The sequence below is a fragment of the Chiloscyllium plagiosum genome, chromosome 7, assembly GCF_004010195.1.
Source record: "Chiloscyllium plagiosum isolate BGI_BamShark_2017 chromosome 7, ASM401019v2, whole genome shotgun sequence".
Taxonomy (NCBI): Eukaryota; Metazoa; Chordata; class Chondrichthyes; order Orectolobiformes; family Hemiscylliidae; genus Chiloscyllium; species Chiloscyllium plagiosum.
Genome location: NC_057716.1, coordinates 69,658,661 through 69,684,014, shown reverse-complemented (window position 1 = coordinate 69,684,014; position 25,354 = coordinate 69,658,661). Strand labels below are relative to the sequence as shown.

Below are 25,354 nucleotides of genomic sequence, written 5' to 3'. Positions count from 1 at the left end.
ATGAGATTTTGTTTTTAATATTTGACTAGCTCCATATCATTTTTTTACCATTGTTTCTTTTTGTATTCTGTCCAATTTTCTGACTCACCACCTGTCTTTGCATAATTATTGGGTTTTTTACTTTTCATTTAATACTATCTTTAACATTTCTAGTTATCAACAGGTGGTAGATCCATCCTTTGGTTTTTTTTTCTTGTGCTTTAGAATGTACATATTCTGTGTATTCTGAAATAATCCCTTAAATTTCTGCTGTTGCATTTCTCTATCCTTTAACATAATTTGTCAGTTCATATGAGCCAACTGTGCTTTAGTGGTCTCTTAATTGCTCTTATTTAAAATTATAAATTTAGATTTATAGTCTCAGATCTCTTGCTCTCTCCGTCAAAATAAATGTAAAATTCAAACATATTATGATCACTGCTACCGACTGTGTTTTCACTATGAGATCCTTCATTAATCCTCTCTCATTACACAATACCATGTCTAATAAAGCCAGCTCTTTGGTTGACTTCAGAACATGCTGTTCCAAGAAACTGTCCTGAAAATATTCAATGAGTTCCTCAACTAGGCTAGATTTGCCCATCTGATTTTATTTTTATATGTCTACACGTGGATTAAATCCCCCATTATTATTGTGGTGTCATTCTGAGAAGCTCATATTATATCTGCCTTTATGCTCCATCCTATCATGTGGTTACTATTAGAGGACGTGTATACCACTCCTTCAAGTGACTTCTTGGTGTCTATTATTTGTCATTTCTATTACAAATTGTTTCCACATCCTGATTTCCTGAACATATGCCATCCCCCTCTACTGCATTAATTAACTAACAGAGTCCTGCATCTACCTTTTCCTAGCTTCCTATCATTTCTAAATATCCTGTACACTTTAAGATTCAAGTTCCAAACCATTTCAACCTGAAACCAGCTCGCTGAAATGGCTACCAGGACGGTTGGGTTCTGTTTTATTTTTAAATTTTAAACTCTCACCCAAATCAAACCGAGCTGTTTTTAAAGTTAAATTTGCTTCAAAGTTTCTGTTGTGGTCCATTGCTCATATATAACTGAATAAATGTTAATCACCTTAATCAAACATTTTTTTTGTTATGGGAAGGAAGAAAAGGCAGCATTCTTCTCCAAAAGGTTATGTGATTTCATTAAATATTCTGCAAACTGCTTTAATATGATTTGTCTGTCAGATCAATATAAACAGTAATTTGAGATAATTTTGATAATTTATTTGCAATTATATGTGTTTTAACCTCTGACTACTCACAACATTTTTTACTCTTAAGTACATGAGGTTGCTATTATTTCAGTCAGGTAAGTGTTTGCTGCCGCTTAATAATTTTATTAAAGCTAAAATTAGACAGGGGAGTTGTAACTTTGAAATATTCTGAGATAGTAGCAAAATAGAAAATTTTATGGTGAGGTATATTCATTGGATCAATTGTCAATTTTGATTGTATTTTGTACAGCAAATTTGGATTTAGAAAACCTTCGATAATGTTATTATTTTCTGAGACAGAAATTGAAGAATTGATTTTTAAGAGATAATATTCCAATTTTCAACTGTTGCCTCTGTTGATTGCTAATAACCTGACTACTTAAGAATCTGTTGTCATTACTTCAGTTCCCGACAGATCTCATAGAGTCTGTTTAGGTGCATGCTTCTGTCTTTCCTTTGCTGTCATTATCGAAAATCAAGCAAAGGGTGTTATAACTGCCTCCCAAAATCTACACTACATACGTACAACTCATGCAACTTTTATCAACTGTACAGAATCGTATTTGTCAATCATTCCATCCTTGCTCCCCCCTCCCATTTTCCAATTAAAGTGTCCCTCAATGCAGTATCACTTATCATCTTCTTTGTTAGCAATGCAAACAAATTAAGTTGCATCCTCATTACCTTACTCTGAATTTCACTGGAGAATGAATGTTAGGAGACGAGGTAAAGGACAGCTCAGTCTTTTATATATAATATTAAAACAGAAAATGCTAGTAGTACTCAGCAGATCTGATAGTACCTGTGTAGGGTGAATCAGAGTTCATATTTTCTTTAGTCAGGACAGTTAGAAGAAGAGCTACAGATCTGAAATGTAAACTCTGTTTCTCTCTCCACAGATGCTACCAGAGTTGCTGAGTGTTTTCACATTTTCTACTTTTATTTCAAATTTCCATCATCTGCAGTGCATCAGTTTTGTTGCTTTTTCCTATTTGCTCAGTTATTTAGCTACTATTGTAGAGACAAGGCAAGTCAAAGCTGGCCATATCTGTACTGCTTTTGAAATCTTTATCCTAGAGACCACTTTAGCACTTGTTATTACTTTTAGAGATTTATATGTGTTCCCAAATTCCCTTGTTCTTTTATGCCCAACTTTCCAAGAAATAATTCTTCTCTTACCAAAATAAGCCATTTCAGACTTGAATAACTTGAATTTGTCCACCCACATTGGAAGCCTGTTTCGGTCTACCTGCACATTGGAACAGTCAGCAATATTATGTCCCCTAATTTTATTTTCACTACATGTATTCATACTTCCAATTCCTCAGTCTGTATGGTTTATATAAGTGGTAAACAATAAACTCAGCATAGAGTGTGTGGCACGGTGGCACAGTGGTTAGCACTGCTGCCTCACAGCACCAGATTCCCACCAGATTCCCAGTTTAATTCCCACCTCAGGCGACTGACTGTGTGGAGTTTGCACATTCTCCCCGTGTCTGTGTGGGTTTCCTTCCGGGTGCTCCGGTTTCCTCCCACAGTCCAAAAATGTGCAGGTTAGGTGAATTAGCCATGCTAAATTGCCCGAAGTGTTAGGCGAAGGGGTAAATGTAGGGGAGTGGGTGTAGGTGGGTTGCGCTTCGGCGGGTCGATGTGGACTTGTTGGGCCGAAGGGCCTGTTTCCACACTATAAGTAAGTAATCTAATCTAAATTTAGCATAGATTCCAATGGAGAAGCACTTTTTACCAGTATACAGTAAGATTTGTCTAACTTCTAGCCTCAGTTTTGTAGCTGTATTTCAGTACATTTTGTTGTATGGGTTCTGTTACAAATGATTTTTGTCAGCTCTCCAGTCTGGCACCTTATCAAAGGCTAACAGAAATGTCATGTTTTTTTTTAATTCATTCATGAAATGTAAGTGCCAATAGTTTTGTTCATCCTTAATTTCCCAGAGGTCAGTTTATAGGTAACCACATTGCTTTGAATCTGAAGTCACATGTACACCAGTCCTGGTAAAGATGACAGAATTCCTTCCCTAAAAGACATTAGTGAACCAGAAGGGTTTTTACAACAATCAACAGAGTCTATTTACTCAACAGAATCATGGTCATGGTTACAGGTAATCTTTTTACTCTGGATTCTTTATTGAATTCAAATTTCACAATCTAATATGGTGGGATTCTAACCAGAACAGTAGTCTGGGATTCTGGATTAATAGTCCAGTGACTTTACTGCTACAACACTCCTCGTCATATCCCACATCCAAAGCATGCCCTTGTTTACTCTGATACTTTTACGAGAAATTGAATAAGATTGGTTAAATAATCTTCCTTTTAGAATTCTGCAATTATGATTCTTGTAATAAACCTTCATCTCCAGATGTTTTGCAATCTCATCTTTAAATAAACGTCTCATGTGAAAACAGGTATGAGGCAAAGTAAAGATATTGTTTTTAATGGAGATAAAATCAACAGAAGAATACCATTGCCTTCCTTCAAATAGTGCTATGGGATCTTTTATGTCTGCCAATGTAAATATATGTGCTAATTTATGTTATCCAAAAGACAATGCAATATATTCTCTGTTACCTTGTACTGAAATCTGACTATGTGCTCAAATGCTGGATTAGGGCTAGAACCCTCGATCTTTTCACTAAGAGATGAAATAGCTAGCAAGGAACCAAGCTGACTCTTACAATAAATTGTGTGATTGGAAAGTAAACTAAAAGACATGCTGAAATGAATTACAAGTATTGGAAAGACAATGTTTTGTTTGCTTTCAGCAAAACAAATTTTTAAAGTAAATTGTAAGACACCCAATGCATCTCAGTAAAACAGGTAACGTAGAGAGAGAAAAATGAAGAACAAATTTTATCAATGAAAAGAAAAGGTATAGGCTTGCCAGAGTTTGAAACTGCAGAAGATTTGCTAGCATTCATTTAGAAAATAGCAGCAAGTAATGAAATAGCCATTAACATCTGGAACTTTGAATATTCATAATGCAAAAGGATGAAATGTTCCGCATCCAAGCTTCAAGAAATGATGCTACAGTAGTGAACTATGGATAAAAAATGCTCACACCTCATTAAATATAGAGATCATGTCAGAATATTGCAAAACAGCTGGTGCTCCCTATTTATGATGTTGATTGTCAAACATTTTAAGAAAACTTTTAAGTTTATTAAACAGGAAAGAATATAATTAACAAGAATCAAACAAATAAAAGTTTGCTTTATTTTACTCATTTGTGGGATTTGGGTATTACTGGCTAAGCCAACTTTTATTGACCGCCCTCAATTATCCTGGAGAAGATGTTGGTAAGCAGCCTTTGGCAACTATTGCTGCCCTTGGGATGTAGGGACACCCAGTGTGATGTTTGGGAGGGAGTCCCACAATTTTGACCCAGTAACAGTGAAGGAATTATAGTTCAAGATCAAAATAGTGCAAGACTATATGGAGAGTGTGCAAGTTGTTGATGTTCCTATGTATCAGCTCATCTTTGCCTTCTATTTAGTAGAGACCATGAGTTTAGAACATGCTGTAAAGAGTGGGTATGGCAAGTTATAGCAATGTAGCTTCTAGATGATAGCAAGTGCTGCCACTGTGGTGAAGGACTGATGTTTGAATGTGGTGGATAGGATCCCAATCGAGCTGATACTTTATCCTGTATAGTGTCAAACTTCTTGTGTGTTGTTGAAGCTGCAATCATCTGACAAGGAGACTCCATCACTAGTTGGTGGATAGACACCGTGGATATAGGAAGACAATGTCACTGCATAATTCCTAGCCTCTGATCTGCTTTGTGGCCTCAGTATTAATGGCTGGTTCAGTTCAGTTTCTGGTTAACACAAATGTATGTTGATCATGGGAGAATTCAGTAAAGGGGTGATGCGATTGAAAATCATGGAGTGATGGTTATAGTCTCTCTTGTTGGAGATGGTCGTTGCCTCGCACTGGTGTGCTGTGAATGCTAGTTGTCACTTATTAGCCAAAATTTAGGTGTTATCTAAGTCTTGCTGCACACAGACCTACTGCTTCAGTATCTGAGGAATTGTGAATAGTGCTGAACATTGAGCAATCATCAGCAAACATCCCCACTCTGACGTTATGATGGAGGGAAGGTGATTTCTAAGGTAGCTGAAGATGGTTGGATCTGTGACACCACCGGACAAACCTCTGCAGTAAAGTACTGGAGCTGAGACGACTGACCTCCAACAATCATAACCATCTTCCTTTGAGCCGCACGTGATTACTAAGCCAGACTTTGTGATTAACATTAAAATCCCACATACTGTAGATTAGATTAGATTAGATTCCCTACAGTGTGGAAACAAGCCAATTGGCTCAGTAAACGCACACTGACCCTCCGGAGAGTAACCCACCCTGACCCATTTCCCTCTGAATAATGTCACCTGGGTGCTCTAGTTTCCTCTGTGCAGGCCAGGTGAATTGGCCATGCTAAATTGCCCATAGTGTTAAGTGCATTAGTCAAAGCTAAATATAGGGTAGGGGAATGGGTCTGGGTGGGTTCCTCTTCAGAGGGTCAGTGTGGGCGTTTTGGGCCCAATGGCCTGTGTTTCCATACTGTAGGGAATCTAATCAATTCAAATTTCACTGTCTGCCTTGATGGGATTTGAACCTATGACCACAGAACATGAGTCTGTCGCTCTGGATTACTCATTCAGTGACATTACGACTATGCCACCACCTTCCCAAAAGTGTATGAAAGGTAGATCAGTCCTAAGAAATCTAATAATTTTGTCATCAAGAAAGCATTTTATTAGCTGTCTTCCAAGAGTTATGTTTTAAAGGAAACCAATCTAAGCAGGCTTTCTTGAATTAATAAAGAGTTTATTTATTACGAAATGCAAAAAAAATTAGTAACCTAATTCACATACACACAAATTAGTATTGAGAGGTGAGTCCAAAAGGATAAGTGCTAAAACAAAATGATCTGTCTCTGAATTGTGGCCAAAAATGGAGAGTTGAACATTGTGGACATTGCATGGGGATCACAGTAGAATTGATGTTGGCAGTTAAACTGATGATTTTTGCAATAATTGATGTTCCTTAGTCCTAATTCTTTTCTTTCTGCTGTTTGGGAGAGCGTTCTTATTCTGTCTGCAACGCAGGGATAACTAGAGGATAGACCTTTGACTGTGACCTTACCAGCACACTAATATTTGAATCCAGAATGGTACACATGAGTATTCAGTCCTACAAGTCTACTTCAGTGGAGTTGAAACTGACTTTTTAACCTGTATCCTTATATACTCATTGAGAATCAAATAGACAAGTCTTCAAAGGGTGGCTTTCTGCTGGCAGGAGAGATAACTCCCACATGATCCATTCTTGTAAAATCTCTCCCTATTTGACATGTTCCTTTTAAATTTATGGGTGTGACATTCCATTGGTTTCACACGCAACTCTGCCAGACAGTCACTTAATTTCAATCCACAGTTTTTCTGTCACAGTCCTCCTTTGACAACAAACTGTTTTGGAATGAAAAATAAAAAATGTCTTTAAATATTTCATGCCTTCGATCCATTCTCACCACAAGCTGCAACATTATGACAATGCAGGGACTTTACTGGCCACCCTCATACCCGAATAAATACCCCCGACACCAAACTTGCTCTTGCAAAGAAGACAAAATTCAAACATCCTCGTTAATGCTCCAAGAATCTGTGCATCAAATCCCTTTTCTCTTTGTGTGCATCATTTTGGCTTGCATTCAGTATATAATTAGTGCTTTTCTTTAACTAAAGTTATCACCTCACATTAACTTTGAATTCCAAACGTAACATGTTAATGCATTCACATCTTGTCAATGTTCTTTTACAAGTCCCTTTGGTTATCTAAAAAAGTAACCTTCCTTCCTTCCTTATTTGATATTATTGATAAATTTCATCATCACATTCTCCCAGCTTATATACAAATTTTGTCAAAAATAGTGCATCGACATGGCTCCAAATCTCAACCTTTTATAACTCTTACCTCTATGACCACCTCACCCTAGCTGAGTCACCTATTAATGTCCTGAGAAAATGTCATTTCTTATCACCCCAATGTCCTTGTTTTTACACTGATATTTTCTCTTTTACAATGAATCTTAAACTTTATCCTATTGTTGTCACTACATCTAATGCACTGATCCAAGAGCACTAATTTCCTTTGCAACCAGATTTCACAACACCTCTTTCCTTGTCAACCACGCTTCAGGCTCTCTGCCTTTATTCCTGATGAAGGGCTTTTGCCCGAAACGTCGATTTTGCTGCTTGTCAGATGCTGCCTGAATTGCTGTGCTCTTCCAGCACCACTGATCCAGAATCTGGTTTCCAGCATCTGCAGTCATTGTTTTAACCTATGTTTGAAGTCAGAGGTCACATGACACCAGGTTGTGGTCCAACAGGTTTATTTGAATTTGGACTATAACCTGGTTTTGTGTGACTTTTGACTTTGTCCACCCCAGTCCAATTGCAGCATCTCCACATCAAACCCATGTTTGAGAAGGACTTCTGTATCCAAAACCAGAAATTTTCTCTATTCACAGTCTCTCTGCTGACTTCATAACTGTAGAATTATTGAATAGAACGTGTTGTCAATAGTAATTTTAAGAGAGCAGCCTTTAATGTAAAAATGTATTAGTGTTTGTTGAGAAGCATACTGTTTACCTGCAGTGGAAACTCACAGCTCTTTGTTCCTCATTGCTAATTTAATATTTAGGCAAAGCTGAGCAGGAGTTCCCAGTCTAAGCTCCACTTTAAATATCTTTTCCATCAAAAATTACATCTCAGTTTCTCCAGGGCTCTCTTTTCTATGGTGTAATGAACCTAGAGCTAGAACACACCATCAAAATATCTAAAAAGACCTTGTGAACCTGCTTTCATCTGACTTGGAATTTGTTAGCAAGGCAGTAGATTAAACAAACCACCTTCTAAAAAATAAGAGAAATCATTTTGGGGTGGCATAGTGGCTCAGTGGTTAGCACTGCTGCTCAGAGCACCAGGAAACGGAGTTTGATTCCAGTCTCAGGTGACTGTGTGGAGTTTGCATATTCTCCCCGTGTCTGCATGTGTTTCCTCTGGGTGCTCCGGTTTCCTCCCACAATCCAAAGATGTGCAGGTTAGGTGAACTGGCTATGTTAAATTGCCCATCGTGTTTAGGGATGTGTAGGTTAGGCACATTAGTCAGGGGTGAATGTAGTGTAATAGGGTAGGGGAATGAGTCTGGTTACTCTTTGGAAGGTCGATGTGAAGTTGGGCCGAAAGGCCTGTTTTCATACTGTAGGGAATCTAATCATTTGATTACTACATGTAATTAAACACCTACATTACATTGGAATATTTTTCCTGTATTACGTTTAGTTTATAATTGTGTACCAGCATATATTTGGCATAAGAGTATTATTACAAAGCTTTTTCAAGAAAAGACATATTTGACTTCATCCTACCAATCTGCCAGCTGCAAATGCATCTGTCCATAACAGTATCAGTTAGAGTGACCACTGCACAGTCCTTGTGGAGACAAATTCACACTTTCACATTGGGAATGACCTCCACCATGTTGTGTGGTACTATCACCATGTTAAATAGGACAGACTTCGAACAGATCTAGCAGCTCAAGACTGAGAATCATGTGAGGCACTGTGGGCCATCAACAGCAGTAGAATTGTACTCCAGCACAATCTGTAACAAAGTTGCCTGGCATATCTCCCACTCAACCATTACTATCCAGCCAGGCAATTAGCCCTGGTTCAATGGAGAGTGCAGGAAGGCATGCCAGGAGCAGCATCAGGCATACCTAAAAATGAGGTGTCAACCTGGTGAAGCTGAAAAATGGCACAACATGCAAGACAAACAACAGAAGCAGCAAATAATAGAGCTAAGTGATTCCACAACCAATGGCTCAGATCTGCATTCTGCAGACCTGCCACATCCAGCCATGAATGGTGGTGGACAATTAAACAACTCACTGGAGGGGGAGACTCCACAAATATCCTCATCCTCAATGATGGAAGAGCCCAATGCATCATTGCAAAACATAAGACTGAAACATCCACAGCAATTTTCAGCCTGAAATGCCAAGTGGATGATCCATCCTGGTCTTCTTCAGTGGTGCCCAGCATCACAGATACTATTTGATTCACTCCACGTGATGAAGAGGAACAGTTGGAGACAATGGATACTGCAAAGGCTTTAGGCGCTGATGACAGTCTGGCAGTAGTCCTGAAGACTTGTGCTTCAGAACTTGCTACTCCTCTAATCAAGCTGTTCCACTATAGTTACAACACCGGAATCTGACAAGGTAGAAAATTGCACGGGTATGTCCTGTACAGAAAATGAAGGAGATATGCTGGAGGGCATTGCTGACCACATAGTAATAGGAAATTGCGGTATCTGAAATAGGAAGCCATCTGAGATGTCCTTGAGTGGAATTGCTCCTCCTGGGAGCAGATATGGCAGAGGCAGAGAAATTGGGAGTAAGGGGTAGTGTTTTTACAGGACGGGCACTTGGGAGGAGGTGTAGTCCAGCTAATTATGGGAGTCAGTGGATTTGAAATAGATGTCCATGTTGAGTCAATAAATGTGGCTCTGGAAAAGCACAGCAGGTCAAGCAGTATCCAAGGATCAGAAGAATCAACATTTCATTAATAAGCCCTTCATCAGGAATGTGGTGGAGGGTAAGGTGGCTGAGAGATAAATAGGAGGGTGGGGTGGGTCTGGGGCAAAGGTAGCTGGGAAGATGATAGGTGGATGGAAGTGGGGGGTGATGGTGATAGGCCAGAGGGGGGAGGGGGAAGCGGATAGATGGGAAGGAAGATGGACAGGTAGGACAGTTCAACAGGGCAGTGCCGAGTTGGACGATTACATCTGGGATAAGGTGGGAGGAGGAGAGATGAGGAAACTGTTGAAATTGATGTCGATGCCAAGTGGTTGGTGGGTCTCAAGGCAGAAGATGAGGCATTCTTCCTCCGCCGCTTGGATTTGGTGGTAGACCATAAGACCATAATTTGGCGGTAGAGGAGGCCAAGGACTTGCATGTCCTTGGCGGAAGGGGAGGACGTGTTGAAGTGGTCAGCCACAGGGCAGTGGGGTTATTTGGTGCATGGAACGCTGATAGGAGTGGGGAGGGAAATATATCTCTGGTGGTGAAGTCTGATTGTAGGTAGTGGAAATAGCAGAGGATGATGCATTGTATCTGGAGATTAGTAGGGTGGAAGGTAAGCACCGGGAGGTTCTGTCCTTGTTGTGGATGGAGGGGTGGAGTTCAAGGGTGGAGGTGCAGGAAGTGAAGGAGATGCACTGAAGGGCATTGTTGACCACGTGGGAGGGAAAATTGCGGTATTTGAAATAGGAGGCCATCCTGGGAGCATATATAGCAGAGGCAGAGGAATTGGGAGTAAGGGATAGTGTTTTTACAGAGGGTGGGTTGGGAGGAGGTGTAGTCCAGGTAGCTATGGGAGTCAGTGGGTTTGAAGTAGATGTCCTTGTTGAGTTGGTCGCCAGAGACGGAGATAGAGAGGTCCAGAAAGGGGAGGGACGAGGTGTCTGAGATGGTCCAGGTGAACTTGAGGTCAGGGTGGAAAGTGTTTGTGCAGTTGATGTATTTCAACCTCGTGGGAGCATGAGGTGATGTCAGTACAGTCAATAATGTAAAAGAGGAAAAGATGGGGAATGGTGCCAGTGTAACTGCGGAAAATGAACTGTTCCACATACCTGACTAAGAGGCAGACATAGTTGGGGCCCATGTGGGTGCCCATGGCTACCCCTTTGGTCTAAAGGAAGTGGGAGGATTTGAAGGAAGTTATTGAGGGTGAGGACCAGTTCTGCCAATCAAATGAGTGTGTTGGTGGAGGGGTACTGGTTGGGTCAGCAGGAGAGGAAGAAACGGAGGGCTTCACCATGGTGGATGGACATGTACGGGGATTGGACATCCATGGTGAAGATGAGGCATTGGGGGCTGGGGAAATTAAAGTTATGGAAGAGGTGGAGGGTGTGGGTGGTGTCCTGAATGTATATGGGGAGTTCCTAGACCAAGGGGGACAGGATGGTGTGAAGATATGAGGAGATATATTCAGTGGGGCAGGAGCAGGCAGAGACAATGGGTCGACTGGGGCAGTCAGGTTTGTGAATTCTGCGTAAGAGGTAGAACCAGCTGATGCGGTGTTCCGGATTATGAGGTTGGAGGCTGTGCATTAGAAATCCCCTGAGGTGATAAGATTGTAGATGGTCTGGGAGATGATGGTTTAATGATGGGAGGTGCGGTTGTGTTTGAGGAATGGTAGGAAGAGGTGTCCATGATTTCACGCCTGGTTTCAGCAGTGAAGAGATTGGCGCGCCAAATTATCACTGCGCCCACCCTCCGCCCAACTTTGCCTGCTGGTTTAACGGTGATGTTGAGTTGGAGTGGAGGGCTGCACTTTGTGAGGGTGAGAGGTTGGAGTGGGTGAGAGGGGTGGACAAGTTGAGCCAGTCAATATCATGGCAGCAATTGGAGATAAAGAGGTTGAGGATGGGTAACAGACCAGCATGGGGTGTCAAAGTGGATGGAGAATGTTGGAGATGGGAGAAGGGGTCCTGGGAGGGTGGATGGGAGTCCTAATGGAAAATGTATCAGGAAAGCCCTTTCCTGAAGAAGGGCTTATGCCCGAAACGTCAATTCTCCTGTCCCCTGGATGCTGCCTGACTTGCTGCGCTTTTCCAGCAACACATTTTCAGCTCTGATCTCCAGCATCTGCAGACCTCACTTTCTCCCCTGATTATTATTTTCCATCAAGGGTAGCTGAGCACAATGAGTGGAAAATTTAGATATACGTTCCTATTGGCAGGATTATTACAGAAACTGGCATTAAGAAAAATGAGTAAATTCCAGAGCCTGGCAGATGGTAAGGAAACAAAATGAGCAATAAGGAATTGGCAGTTGATTTTTCTAATTTCATGATAATGGATCAGAACCCTGAAATTCTATAGGCATCTTTTAATTTTTAAGTCAAGCTGGATTTTCAAAACAGGACTACTTACAAACAACAAAAAAAATGGCAGGTGTAAATTTTTCTGATTTGTCAAAGTTCCATGTGGAAGCAATTAAATTTCATAATTTAACAGCCAGGGCCTGTCAGGGATTTGTCAAAAGGAAGAGAGAGAGATGTAACAGGGTAAGATCTGTCAGATTACACTACTACCGCCAGCACATGAAGAAATATTTTTGTATTTTGTACTTCTAGGAGTATATATATAAAAAAACTACTGTAAACCTGATCTTTGTGTGTTAATGGGAGAAGACATTGTAGCAAACTGAATATTCAAGCCTGTATTTAAGCACTAGTGTATCAAGAAGGTCACAGTCAAAGAACAATCCACTATTCACCCCTGTATAGCAGGTGAAATTTTACTTTTGCTCTGAATGATCGAAGACAACTAACTAACAAGCCAGTTAGAAGGAAACCAATCAAGAAGGACTCTATCATCTTGACAGTTGCCAACCAACTACTGTCAAAAGGGAATAGGATGAAAGGATTATCAAGCAAAAGCCAAGAATCCCAAAGCCAACTCTTCAGCTGTGAACATTCCACTATATGTGCTTCATGAACCACCAGACAGACTGATCTGTATACCTTCAAACATTTTTTTTCCTTGGGTCACTTCTTATTCCTAATCTATATGTGTTATGTTATTATTTATTTTCACATTTAGTGAAAAAAGAAACTCACTGTTGTCAACTCAAGAATATCTGGTTAAACGGACTCCCTTTAAAAACAAATTAATTTGATCTGGAAGATAGGCATCCACAAGAGAAGGATCCATTATAAGTCAACCGTGTGTGTCCAAGTAAGGGTCTTGGTGAATAAGAAAGGGGTGCCAATTCATCATTCCTTATTTGGGCTTTAAAATTTGAAGTAACTGTATGGAATGGTGAAATCTTCGAGAACCTCACGTGGTGTCTGGTCTAACAGCAAACAACCCTCTCATCCCCATTTTGTATCTGAGGCTCAAAAGGTTAACTTGTCAAGAATCCACCCTGTCAAAATCCCTGATCTCCTCAACCTGGCTTCAAAATAGCAGCAAAGCAGGAAACAACCCTTCAGTTCCCTAAATGGCCTTGATTGGCAATTCCCAAGTCCATTGGAATATCTGATGGGTCAAGGCAGGCAGTAGGCTGCAGGACAGCCATTTGGGCCCTGGTCTGTGAACCAGCCAACCAGGGCCTATATAATGGCTAATACCCTACCATCACCCATTTTTGCCCAAGCCTATATCTTGAGTTTATTTAATGTTCTCCAGAGTTTTTTTTCCACAACATTCCTTTGAACAAAGCCAATTATTTACAAGATGATTTCTTTTGCACACAGTCATTGTACAAGGGAGGATGCAAAAAAGTCTTATTACAGTCTGACACTAGCATTGAGTAAAGAATCATAATATCTTTTTTCCTTATCATTATGCATTTCAGAGAATGTATGAATTAACGGCAAGACATAAATTGACCAGGGCATTGTTTTACTCAGATCAGATGAGGGTAGGAGCCAGGTAGGAACCAGGAACCCAAACTCCATCTTGACACCAACTTTATTTTATAGGTTGGGTGTCTGCTATATGGTTGATTCCTTGTGGAAATGACGAAAATGCAAAATGTTCCATTATAGTACAGAGGGACTTTCAGTTCAGATTTGAGAAAGGAAGCAGCTCAGATTAAAAGGGGCAGATGTTGCCCAAAGATTTGAGTCAAATCTTATTGAACTACAGCCATATCTCCAAGGATTGGTAAAAAGAGAGCCAGGTGTGGCCAGGTACAGTAACTATTGCTCCATTCCAGACTTTACAATTAAACTGCTCATGCAGACTTAATATCTGTTTTGATGATACCATGGGTCACTGGAAGACAAAGAGGTCAGTTATTTTCTCTTGACTCACCTACTCATTCTTATTTCATTACACTGTGTTGATCAATGAGCAAACAGTCAAATACCTCATTTGTGCGGAGGTTTGGCTGCTGGATGGGCAGGAGACAATGGAAAATAGATAAGGTCCAATTTAAGAGTGGGGACTGAGTAATGAATCAGCTGTGCTGCTGAAAAACAAGCGATGTATCAGAGTAATTGCAGCCCAATATCAGTAAAAAAAATGAAGATTGTGAAACTTGGAGATACTTAAAACATAAATTTTCCTGATCAAACTACATTCTGTCAAACAGTGCTAAATAGTGACATATTGAAATATTACCTGTGCTTGTTTGTTCTACAAAATGTTTATTTTCTCTTTAGAGACTGTACATCTCAGATTAGCGATAAAATGAAGATCAATTATATAATCCTAATCATATGGAGAAAAATCTAGCATTAGTCTATTTATTTGAAAGGCTGGTAAACACACGGATTCCAAAAAAAATTAATAGATTGATATATAATTCAAACCAGCAGACATAAAACTTTTGTTGTCTGATTCAGGTGAGTTGCTGTTTACACATAAATCAGGTTTTTGTATCCCATTATCAGAATGATTATGTGCTGTGGAGGAGAGATGTATTGAACATTTGGAAAAACAAATCAGTGCAATGGCATTATTCATAATGTTTGACAAGATCATGTCATGCAAATAGTGAACATGCTGAAGAGAAATTAAATGTCAAAGAATTTTAAACATTACAGTGCATTTAAAATTGCAGTAATGGAATGTTTCAAAGTGAAGCACTTACCAGTAGTGTTGTGCTGCCAACCATGTCACTTGGTACAGCACAAAGAAAAACAATTGTGTTTGTTTGAGGTCAACCAACTCAGCCCCAGGAGATTCTTACATTTGTGTCCTTAACCCAAACATTTTTAGTTGCTTCACCAATGACTTACTGTCCATCATAAAGTCAGAAATTGTCAATGGAGAGGAAAAGGACCAGCAAAGACAAAATGAAGATCAATTATATAATCCTAATCATATGGAGAAAAATCTAGCATTAGTCTATTTATTTGAAAGGCTGGTAAACACGGATTCCAAAAAAAATTAATAGATTGATATATAATTCAAACCAGCAGATATAAAACTTTTGTTGTCTGTAAATGAAGTTCACCAAGTTATACATGTTATTTTGGCAGAACTTTAAAAAAAAAGTTTGCTTATCTGTCCAAGAAGATATCTATTACCCCACAGGTAGACAGGAATGGAAAACGTGTTTTGTTTTTCTGTTCAGAAAGCAATGCACCTTCTGTCAACCATAGATTTGAGACATTATGTTATTGACTCTTATAGATATTTTGTAATGACAGTCATACTGTAACAGTCTGTAGGGCTGTATTGCAAACCTTTAAAGAAACACATTTATGTCAGCACTTTTCAAGACCACCAGGCATCTAAATACTTAAGAAATGGAATACTTTTGAAATGTATTCATTGTTGCGGCATAGAAAAGCGGGTCAGTAATGTCTACACAACATTGTAAAATTCAGAAAGAAACTCAAAATCATCTGAGGAGAGGAAATTTTGCAATGCAAATAAATGTATTCCACAATTTAATCTTAAACTTTTGTACATGCAGTTTTCTTCAATTATCTTTCCAGAAACCTAGGCTGACACCTAAATTTGCATAGGTTCGTGCAAATAGCAGATTCATGAGAACACCCTGGATTTAAGCAAACAATACACTGACTTGGCATAATACCAAAAACCTTTGGTGCAATATTATCCTTATTAATGGCAATTTATTTCTACTTTGTTTATTCCAGTTTATTTTACACCTAATGTGGCTGAAATTTGTCAAGTTTGAAAGCAATTTATTTTTCATTTGTTTTGGCTGCTTGTCTGACAGATCTGAGCTATACTTAACCAAAGTCTATCTCATTGTACCTACTACATTTTGGAACTATGCCAAGAAGGACTACACAGCTGGAATGCTCTTGATAATGGAGAGTAGAAGGGACAGCTCAGGCAATGGTCTGTGTGAGTGAAGCAAGATAGCAGTCCACTCCCTATCTGATATCGTGACCCAAAGTTGTTTTATGCAAATTTCTGGCATTTCAGTATTAGCTAGTGAATAACGTAGGAAATATGTTCAAAAGTACTTTTCAGGAAGGTTGGTGCAAAAAAGGTTCAGGTGAAAATTTAGTGAGTTATATTTTCCAAAATTACTTTTCACATGCTTTTGACCATTTCCATTTTAAAACTTAGATTTTGAATTTAGCTATGCAAATTATCAATTAAGTTTCATACATGATCATACTTTAAATAGAGGTATACTATTTGGGTATATATTAACAAATACTGCTAATCAATAGATGGTTTACAGAGAAAAAAAAATCACTTAGGATGTACAATGTGATATTTTGTGTTTCTCACTCCAATTAGATTAGAATCACTACAGTATGGAAATAGGCCCACCAGCCCAACAAGTCCACACAGACCTTCTGAAGAGTAACCCACCCAGACCCATTCCCCTACCCTGTATTTACCCCTGACTAATTCACCAATCACTATGGGCAATTTAGCATGACCAATTCACCTGACGTTCACATCTTTGGACTGTGGGAGGAAAGTTGGACGACACGGTGGCTCAGTGGTTAGCACTGTTGCTTCACAACAACAGGGAGCCGGGTTGGATTCCCGCCTTGAGAGACTGTCTGTGTGGAGTTTGCACATTCTTCCCGTGTCTGCGGTGGCTTCCTCCTCCGGGTGCTTTGGTTTCCTCCCACAGTCCAAAGATGTGCAGGCCAGGTGAATTGGCCATGCTAATTTGCCCATAGTGTTAGGTGCATTAATCAGAGGGAAATGAGTCTGGGTGGGTTACTCATTGGAGGGTCAGTGTGGACTCATTCGGCCGAAGGGCCTGTTTCCACACTGTAGGGAATCTAATCTAATCCAATGCTTTTTAAAATTATATTTGAGAGAAAGAATAAAATGTCTGCTGTCTTAAAACTTTAAACGTGAATTTGATAACTGATTCTGTTTTAATAAACTGGCTATGACTTAGCTTAGCCAAGGCATTAATATATAAATACATATCCACCTTCATCTTTTCATTTGTAAGGATATAAATAAGTAGATATGGATGTGTATATATCATAGAATCCTTAATATGCTGCTGGAGGCCATTCATCCCATTGAGTCTGTACAGCCTCTCCAAACAGCATGCCATTTGGATGCACCTTATCCCCATAATCCTGCATGGGGTTTTTACCCTATGACTAATCCACCTCACCTATACATCCTTGGTCTGTGGGACAAAACAGGAGCACTGAGAGAAAGTACATGCAGATACAGAGACAATGTGCAAACTCCACACAGCCACCCAAGGCTGGAATTGAACAGGAGCCTTTGGCACTATGAGGTAGCAGTACTAACCCACTGTGTCATTATGCTACCAGTGTTAATATCCTGATTACTAATTAGAGTACAGTTATCTTTGAACAACTATAAATGTATGCAAGCTTATATATTACATATATAGAGAGATATTAATTATACTTGCCTTTGAACATCGTTAGTGATGTGAAAAATAAGTGAGCAGATTATATTATGAAATGTAAAATATTTAATTTTATTCCATTTCCAATAAAATAGTTCACCCATTAAATTGTAGGCCAGTCTTAAGCACGTTATTTCTTCATTCTGTGCCTTACATGTCATTAATCTTTATAGAAGGAAACACTAAAATTGAGTAACTTGGAATATCTACAATTATTATTTTTGCAATTACATATTTTTTATTTCAGATGAATTCATTTTTATATACCATTAGTTTCTTCTGCGTTATATATGAACTAAATACTCCAACTACTATTGTACATATTGACTTAATTCTTGTAATAATCCAAAACATTCGTTGGAAGCAAATAATTATTCTTGCATCAATGTTGTGTTTTAACATTGAAAGATGATCTTTCCAGATAATACTTGTTCCAGGGAATTGTAAAGATAATACAGTAATGTGGGTGCATGCTCTGATAGATTGCAAAATAATTAATGCATTGGATATTTCAGTTATAAATGTTAGAATTACTTAACCCATTGCAATCGGTAGTCTTCAAAATATATTTTATTAAGACTTATTACAATTTTTATAAGTAATAATCCAGTTAGTGGTACAGCATGTTAATTATAATCCCTCAAAAGATCTGAAATTTCCTGCTCTCATATTATTTTCACATTTTCCACCAAATTAGGAATTGCATTTTTATAACAGCCTTATGAATAAAATAATTAAATAAACATTTGGTTTCATTATTAGAACAGTCAAGACTCCAGTGAATCCAAGTTCAGAAAACACATCGTAATTACTTTTGGATAAACTGGACATTGGTAAACACTTTATAAAATGAAACTAATCTTAACTGTTTGCACCAAATAAGAAATCCTAATATGCATCACACTTAACATGCAGAGGTACAACTCTGTGTTTATGTGAGAGCAATAAGTACAATGTAGACTTAAAATGTCAATTCATTCAATAAGCATACATTCCCTTATTTTTAAACCCTAGGTCTATATCTTTGAAAATAATATCTACTACCAGACTGAAGTAAAGAGCAGTGCCCTGCGCCTCACCTCATCAGGAAAAGAGGGGATAATCTACAATGGCATAGCAGATTGGTTATATGAAGGTAAGAGACATAAAGTTTGTTGCAAGTAGAATGTCTGAAGTAAAACTAAAAACAAATAAAGTCATGGTATTTCCCATTCCATACAGTGGAAGCTCTAGCTTTACTTTCTGCATGAGTGTCACAAGTCCCCCATTCTGAAAATACTATCAACAAGTTAAAAATAAATACTGTTGCTTTGATATGAAATAATCTTGACCTCAATACAACACATTCATGAGCGACAAAACTAAAAAAAAAACATTTTTTTATTCTTGTCAGGAATTATCCAAGATAGATTATATCACTACAAATTTGGAATAACTCAATAAATTTTCAGGATCACAGGGACAAGGAAGAGAGAATTGGAATGCATTACAGAGAGCTGGCATGGACTTACTGACCCAAATAGTCTCCTTCTGTATTGTAGAGACAGTGAGCACAATTTTCCACATTCTAGAAGTTGCATGGCAGATGGCAGAAGGCTAAATAATGGGTCAGATTGGCACTAGAGATAAATCAGCCTACTTCTTGCTGCGTCTGAATTTAACTTCTAAGCAGGAAGATCAATGGTTGACTTTTTCTGATCTGTTACTGATTAAGATCTTTAAGTTATCATTTAATGACAAGATAAGGGGCTCCACCTGCCACTGGCCCAATTATCTACTTTCCCGAAAGGTGAGAAAAATGACTGTTTTCCAAACAGTGGTTTGCGCCTCCATTTGTCTAATCTACATCGAACTAGGGGTATAAATTTGAGGTGACTACTGAAAGCCAAGCCTCCTGCCTTTGCCTCTGACACACCTCTCTCAACAACCTACAGCCTTCCACTGTAATAATCCCCACCCCACCTCTTCCCCGTTAAAAATAACTCTCACCATACTGATACAAATCTTCATGGTTGTTTCATGGCGACTGGCATTTGATTGGTCAGCAGCTTCAGGCAGGGTGGGACGTCACTGCGAAGGCCCTTGATAGGATGAGGACTGCTATCAGTTCAAAAGTGCCCAATCGATGCTTAATCCTATATGCTTTCTCACTGGTGCAGAAGAAGTGAAGAGGGAGGGTGTGTTCATTACCCATCACCCTTAAGAATGTCCACTCTTCCAGTTAGTGCAAATGCTGGCTAATGACTGTATGGAATGGATTTTAACAGTTCTCAGTCTGTGAATGAGTTAAAAATTCTGGTCCTGGAAACCATCTTGGGATCTTGATGCCTCCAAGAGAGTTTGTATTTCAAAGTACAGGAAGGAGAGTGGAGGAGACTGTAAAAAAACCTTGCCAATTAAAGGCACCCTGAGCCAATTAATGAGCTCATTAAGGTGCCTGACCATTTGGGTTTGGAATTTTCACATTTATTAAGGTCAAACTATCTTTTGCATGTAACAGCACACTATTGAATTTCCCGTGCAGCCAAAATAATTTTCTCTGTTGTTATTTTGATGAAGTCTAATTTGTCAGCTAGTGCCAGCACAAGAGCCCCACCCAACCATATTGTCCATGGGTGCTGTCTATGCCTCTGACATCAGGCAGGCAACGCCCACCTCTGGGAGCTGCTCAAATCCTCTAATTGGGACCCACGTTCACCTACTGGCCAATTAGTCCAGTTAGATGTTAAAATAATGTGTCAATATTCAAATTTATCCAGGTTTGACAATCCCTGCATTGACAATCTTGTCCTATGACTTCAAAATAAACTAGTAATGTTTCTACAGTGGTAACTTTTGCAGTTTTGTGGAAGTGATGACCACCTTGTCATTTAAGATAGTGAGGTTAATTTCTAAATGTTTGAATTTTCAAGTAAAAAACACAACAGTATTTCAGTTCATGTAAGGTTTTCAGATCTAGCGAAACTAGGCAATAGACAAGTGGTTGCTTTACCTCACAACTATTATCTCTGAAGGGCACTTGTACACATTGTATTTCCTCTCAGAATTTTTTGACTCTGAAATCAATAGACTGTTCAGTGAAGATTTTGCCTTCCAATGATGGACATATTCTAGATTTAATGAAAGTCACCTATAATTTAAGGAACACATGACCAGGGGAGATATTCGCATTTTATGTTGTTGGAACAATGACATTACTGAATGTATTTCTCCAGGAATATTTGTCATTTACAGGCACAAAGTTTAGCATTTTCACAGTTCATTTAGTCATGATAACAACCTTTCATATCTCGTGAATGGGAAACCTGTTTTTGTCAGTGGTTCAGATTTTTTTTTACCCAGTTAATGTCATGCCAAGGGCCTTACCAATAAAGCAGACAGTCATTCTTGTAGCATTTTAAAGGATGTGCATGGGGAATTCACATGACCATCGTTTTTCAGGTTATTAAGACAAATGAAGATTATGTTGATTGTCACAACAAAAAAGATGTCCTTACTAGTCTGACCTGAACATGAGTCAAGACTGTGGTGCTGGAAAATCACAGCAAGTCAGGAAGCATTTGAGGAGCAGAAAAATCAGGAATGATGTAGGGCTTTTGTCTGAAATGTCGATTTTCCTGCTCCTTGGATGCTGCCTGACCTGCTGTGCTTTTCCAGCATCACACTCTTGACTCTAATCTCCAGCATCTACAGGACTCACTTTCGTCTGCCTGACCTGAACATGACTCCAGACCCAGAGGTATGTAGTTGAGTCTTAACACCCACCAAAATGCCCTCATTCAATTGGATGAACTGCTAGAAAATCTCAAAATTGAATGAAACTTGACAGACTAGACTGGTAACAATTAGGCATCAGACAACCCTGCAATTTCCTCCTTATTAACATCAGGAGTCCAGTGTCAAAATTAGGAGAGCAGTCTTACAGGCATAGAATTATATCTTACAGACAATATCCCAAATAGCTGTCACTATTCCTAGGTATGTTATTCCCTACTGGAAGGAGGTGGTAGCACAATGATATACATATGGGTCTGCAGCTCAAAGTTGACTCTGGACCCCACAAAGTCCCACAATATCAGATCAGACATGGACAAGGAAGCCTGCTGCTGATTACCAGATATAATCCTCGGCTAATGCCCGAAACGTCGATTCTCCTGTTCCCTAGATGCTGCCTGACCTGCTGCGCTTTTCCAGCAACACATAATCCTCCCTTGGCTGATGAATCAGCACTCATTGATGTTGATCAACACTTGGAGGAAGCACTGAGGGTGGTTAGGGTGCACAATGTAGTCTGGGTGAAGGACTTCAATGACCACCACCAAGAGTGGTCTGGTAGCTCACCACGACTGACCAAGTTAGTAAAGTCCTAAAATCCAAAATTACTTGTGTGTCTCTGCAGTAGCTGATAACAAAACCAACAAGGTGGGAAGCCATACTTGACCTTGTCCTCACGTATCTGATGCAAATGCATTTTCCCATTATAATGTCACTTGGGGTGGAGGGGGTGGGGTGCTTTATCTGGGTGGGATTGTCCTTGGAGAGTCTGTGGAGATCCAAATAGCCTCTTTCTGCACTATAGGGAGTCTGTCATTCTAAGATTGATCACTGAACAGTCCTTGTGGAATAAAATGGCTCATCTTCACATTGTTGTGTGACAGTAATACCATGCTGAATTGGATTTACTTCAAACAGATCTAGCAACTCAAGACAGCATTCATGAAGTGCATGGGACATCAGCAGTAGAATTGTGCTCAAACATAATCTTCAACCACATGGCCCAGCATATCCCCCACTTAACTGTTACCATCAAGCCAGAGGATCAACCCTGGTTCAACACAATGTATTGTACAAAGCTGAAGTGATATGTTAACTGATAATGTTACAAGACAAGACTACATGCATGTAAATCAAGTTTGTAATATGCAATGCAGCAAAGCAATTGCACAACCAGTGGATCAGATCTAAACTCTGTTGTCATGTCACATCCAGGCATGAATAGTTGTGGACAACCAAACTAAATGATGTGCTTCAAAGATTTTCCAAGCTTTCTTTGATGGCACCTTCCAAATACATGATCAGGACCATCTCGGAGGGCATTGGAACCGCATCACCTGTATGTTCCCCTCCAAACTACACAAAATCCTGACTTGGAAATACATCTCCATTCATACAGTGTTGGTAGGTCAAAATCCTGCAACTCCCTCCCAAAAGCACTATACATGTACCTGCAGCATATGGACTGCATTTGTTCAAGAAGGCAGTTCACTGCCACCTTTTCAAAACAGCTAGGGGATGGGAAATAAGTTAAAATAGAACAAATAACTGTAAAGGATGGGTATCTGAAAGAAAGCAAAAATTACTGAAGAAAGTCAGCAGTTGTGGCAGCATCAGTGGGAAGAAAGCAGAATTAACATTTGATTCTGGTGACTCTCCATCAGAACTCATGGGCAATAAATGTTGGCCCTGCCAGCAATGAATTAACAAAATCTTAATGGTGGAGGACAGTATAAATATCACTTTCCTCAATGATGGGGAGCCCAGCACATCAGTGCAACAATATGGCTGAAGAATTTGCAAAAATCTTCAACCAGAGGTACTGAGCAGATGATCAATCAGAGTTTCCCCAGAACCACAGTTAACAGCCTTCAGCCAACACTGGATACTGCAATAGCTATGGGTTCTGCATCCTGAATAATGCTGAACACTTTTGCCCCAGAACTAGCTGTATCCCAAGTCATGTTGTTCCAATTCAATTACAACATTTACATCTACCTGGTAATATGGAACATTGCCCAGAAAAAGTCGGTCCAATCGTGTTTGCCACCCCCTCAGCCTACTCTCAATCATCAGAAATATCATCAACTGTTCTATAAAATGGCACACACTCAACAATAACCTGCTCACAGACACTCTCACTAGACTTCACTAGTCTCACCCACCTCTTGATTTGATAACAGCCTTGAGCCAAACATAAACAAAAGAGATTTATCCAAGTAGGGATGACTGTTCTTGACAACAGGCAGCATTTAACCAAGTGCAATATCAAGGAGACCTATCAGAAAATGTGTCAATGGGAATGAAGGAGAATATTCTCCAATGATTGGATTCATATTAATGACAAAGGTAGCTGGTTGTGGTCATTCAACTCAATCCCAAGGTGTCTCTGTCAGGGTTCCTTAGGTTAGTGTACAAGACCCAACCACTTTCAGCTCCTTCATCAATGACCATCTTCCAGCATAAGGTCAGAGCTGGGAATGTTTGCTAGTGATGCACAAGGTTCAACACCATTAATGACTCCTGAAATACTGAAGCAGACCATGTCTAAATGTAAGAAGACCTGGATCGTAATCAGGCTTGGGCTGCTAATTGGCAAGCAATAGTCATGTCACACAGATGCCAGGGTATTTTCGAATCAACCTGTTCAGAGATGTTATCACAACCCTCTTGGACTTGAAGCCAAGCCTCCTGGCTCAGAGATACTCAAGTGGTAGGCAATGTCCATCTCCAACAATCTAACCATTGCCTTCTGACATTAAATGCACCACCATCACTGAATTCCAGACCATCAATATTGTGGGGGTTATCATTGACCAGAAACCAACCTCCACATCATAAACTGGATCAGACATATCAATTTGGTTAGAGACAAAACAACTGCAGATGTTGGAACCCAAGGCAATAGACTGGAAGAACACAGCAAGCCAGGAAGCATTAGGAGGTACAGAAGTCGATGTTTCGAGTGTAACCCTTCTTCAAATGAAGAGTTACACCCAAACATCAAAGGGTTACACCCGGGATGTCGACATCTCCACCTCCCGATGCTGTCTGGTTTGCTGTTTTCTTCCAGACATACAAATTGTCTGTCTGCAAGATCATTTCAGAGACTATGATTCTCCAATGAGTAGCTCACTCCTGACTCCTCAAAGAGTGTCCTCCATCTACAGAGCACAATTCAGGAGTGTGGTGGTATATTTCCCCATTTGCCCAACTGGGTACAGCCCTAACAACACCCAAGAAGCTCATCACCATCCAAAACAAAGCAATTCATTTGACTGGCTATCGATCTAATCCCTAACATTAATTCCCTGCACCACCAATGCACAAAGCCAACCGTGTGCACTCTCTGAACAATATATTGCAACACTTTAACAAAATAGTTCTTCTGATAGCACCTTAAAGATCAACCACTTCCACCACCTTGAAGGGCAATGGAGTGATAAAACTGAGAACACCACCAACTGCAAGTTCCCACATATCATCCTAATTTGAAAATATGTCACCATCCCATATCTGTCACTGGTTCAAAATCCTGATCTCTCATCCTAATAGCACTATGATCGTATCTACTCCAAATCAACTGCAGTGATTCAAGAAGGTGGCTCATCAATATCTCCTTCAGAACAATTAGAGATGGACAATAAATGCTTGCCAAGTTAATGAAGAACACATCATTTCCCTTAAATAGTAGTATCCCACTATGTCAGAGGAGAATTCAATGCAGACAAGATAGGGGTGGCAGGTTCCCTGCGAGTAATGACAGTTAAAGACAAATTGTTCATTGTTCAGTCCTTTGAGTATAGGAATTGGGACGTTTTGTTGAGATTGTGCAGGACATTGTTGAGGTCTCTTCTGGAATACTGTGACCAGTTCTGGTCGCCCAGCAATAGAAAGGGTATTATC

At 39.5% G+C, this 25,354-nt stretch overlaps 1 protein-coding gene across 1 annotated transcript in view; it reads left to right on the top strand.

Moving 5' to 3' along the window:
* LOC122551933 (inactive dipeptidyl peptidase 10-like) overlaps positions 1–25,354 on the top strand; it is a 1,705,342-nt gene that overhangs the window by 1,464,187 nt on the left and 215,801 nt on the right. Inside the window, exon 8 of the mRNA XM_043694504.1 lies at positions 18,689–18,809. Coding sequence (XP_043550439.1) covers positions 18,689–18,809 — 121 coding nt within the window. The remainder of the gene's footprint in view (positions 1–18,688; positions 18,810–25,354) is intronic.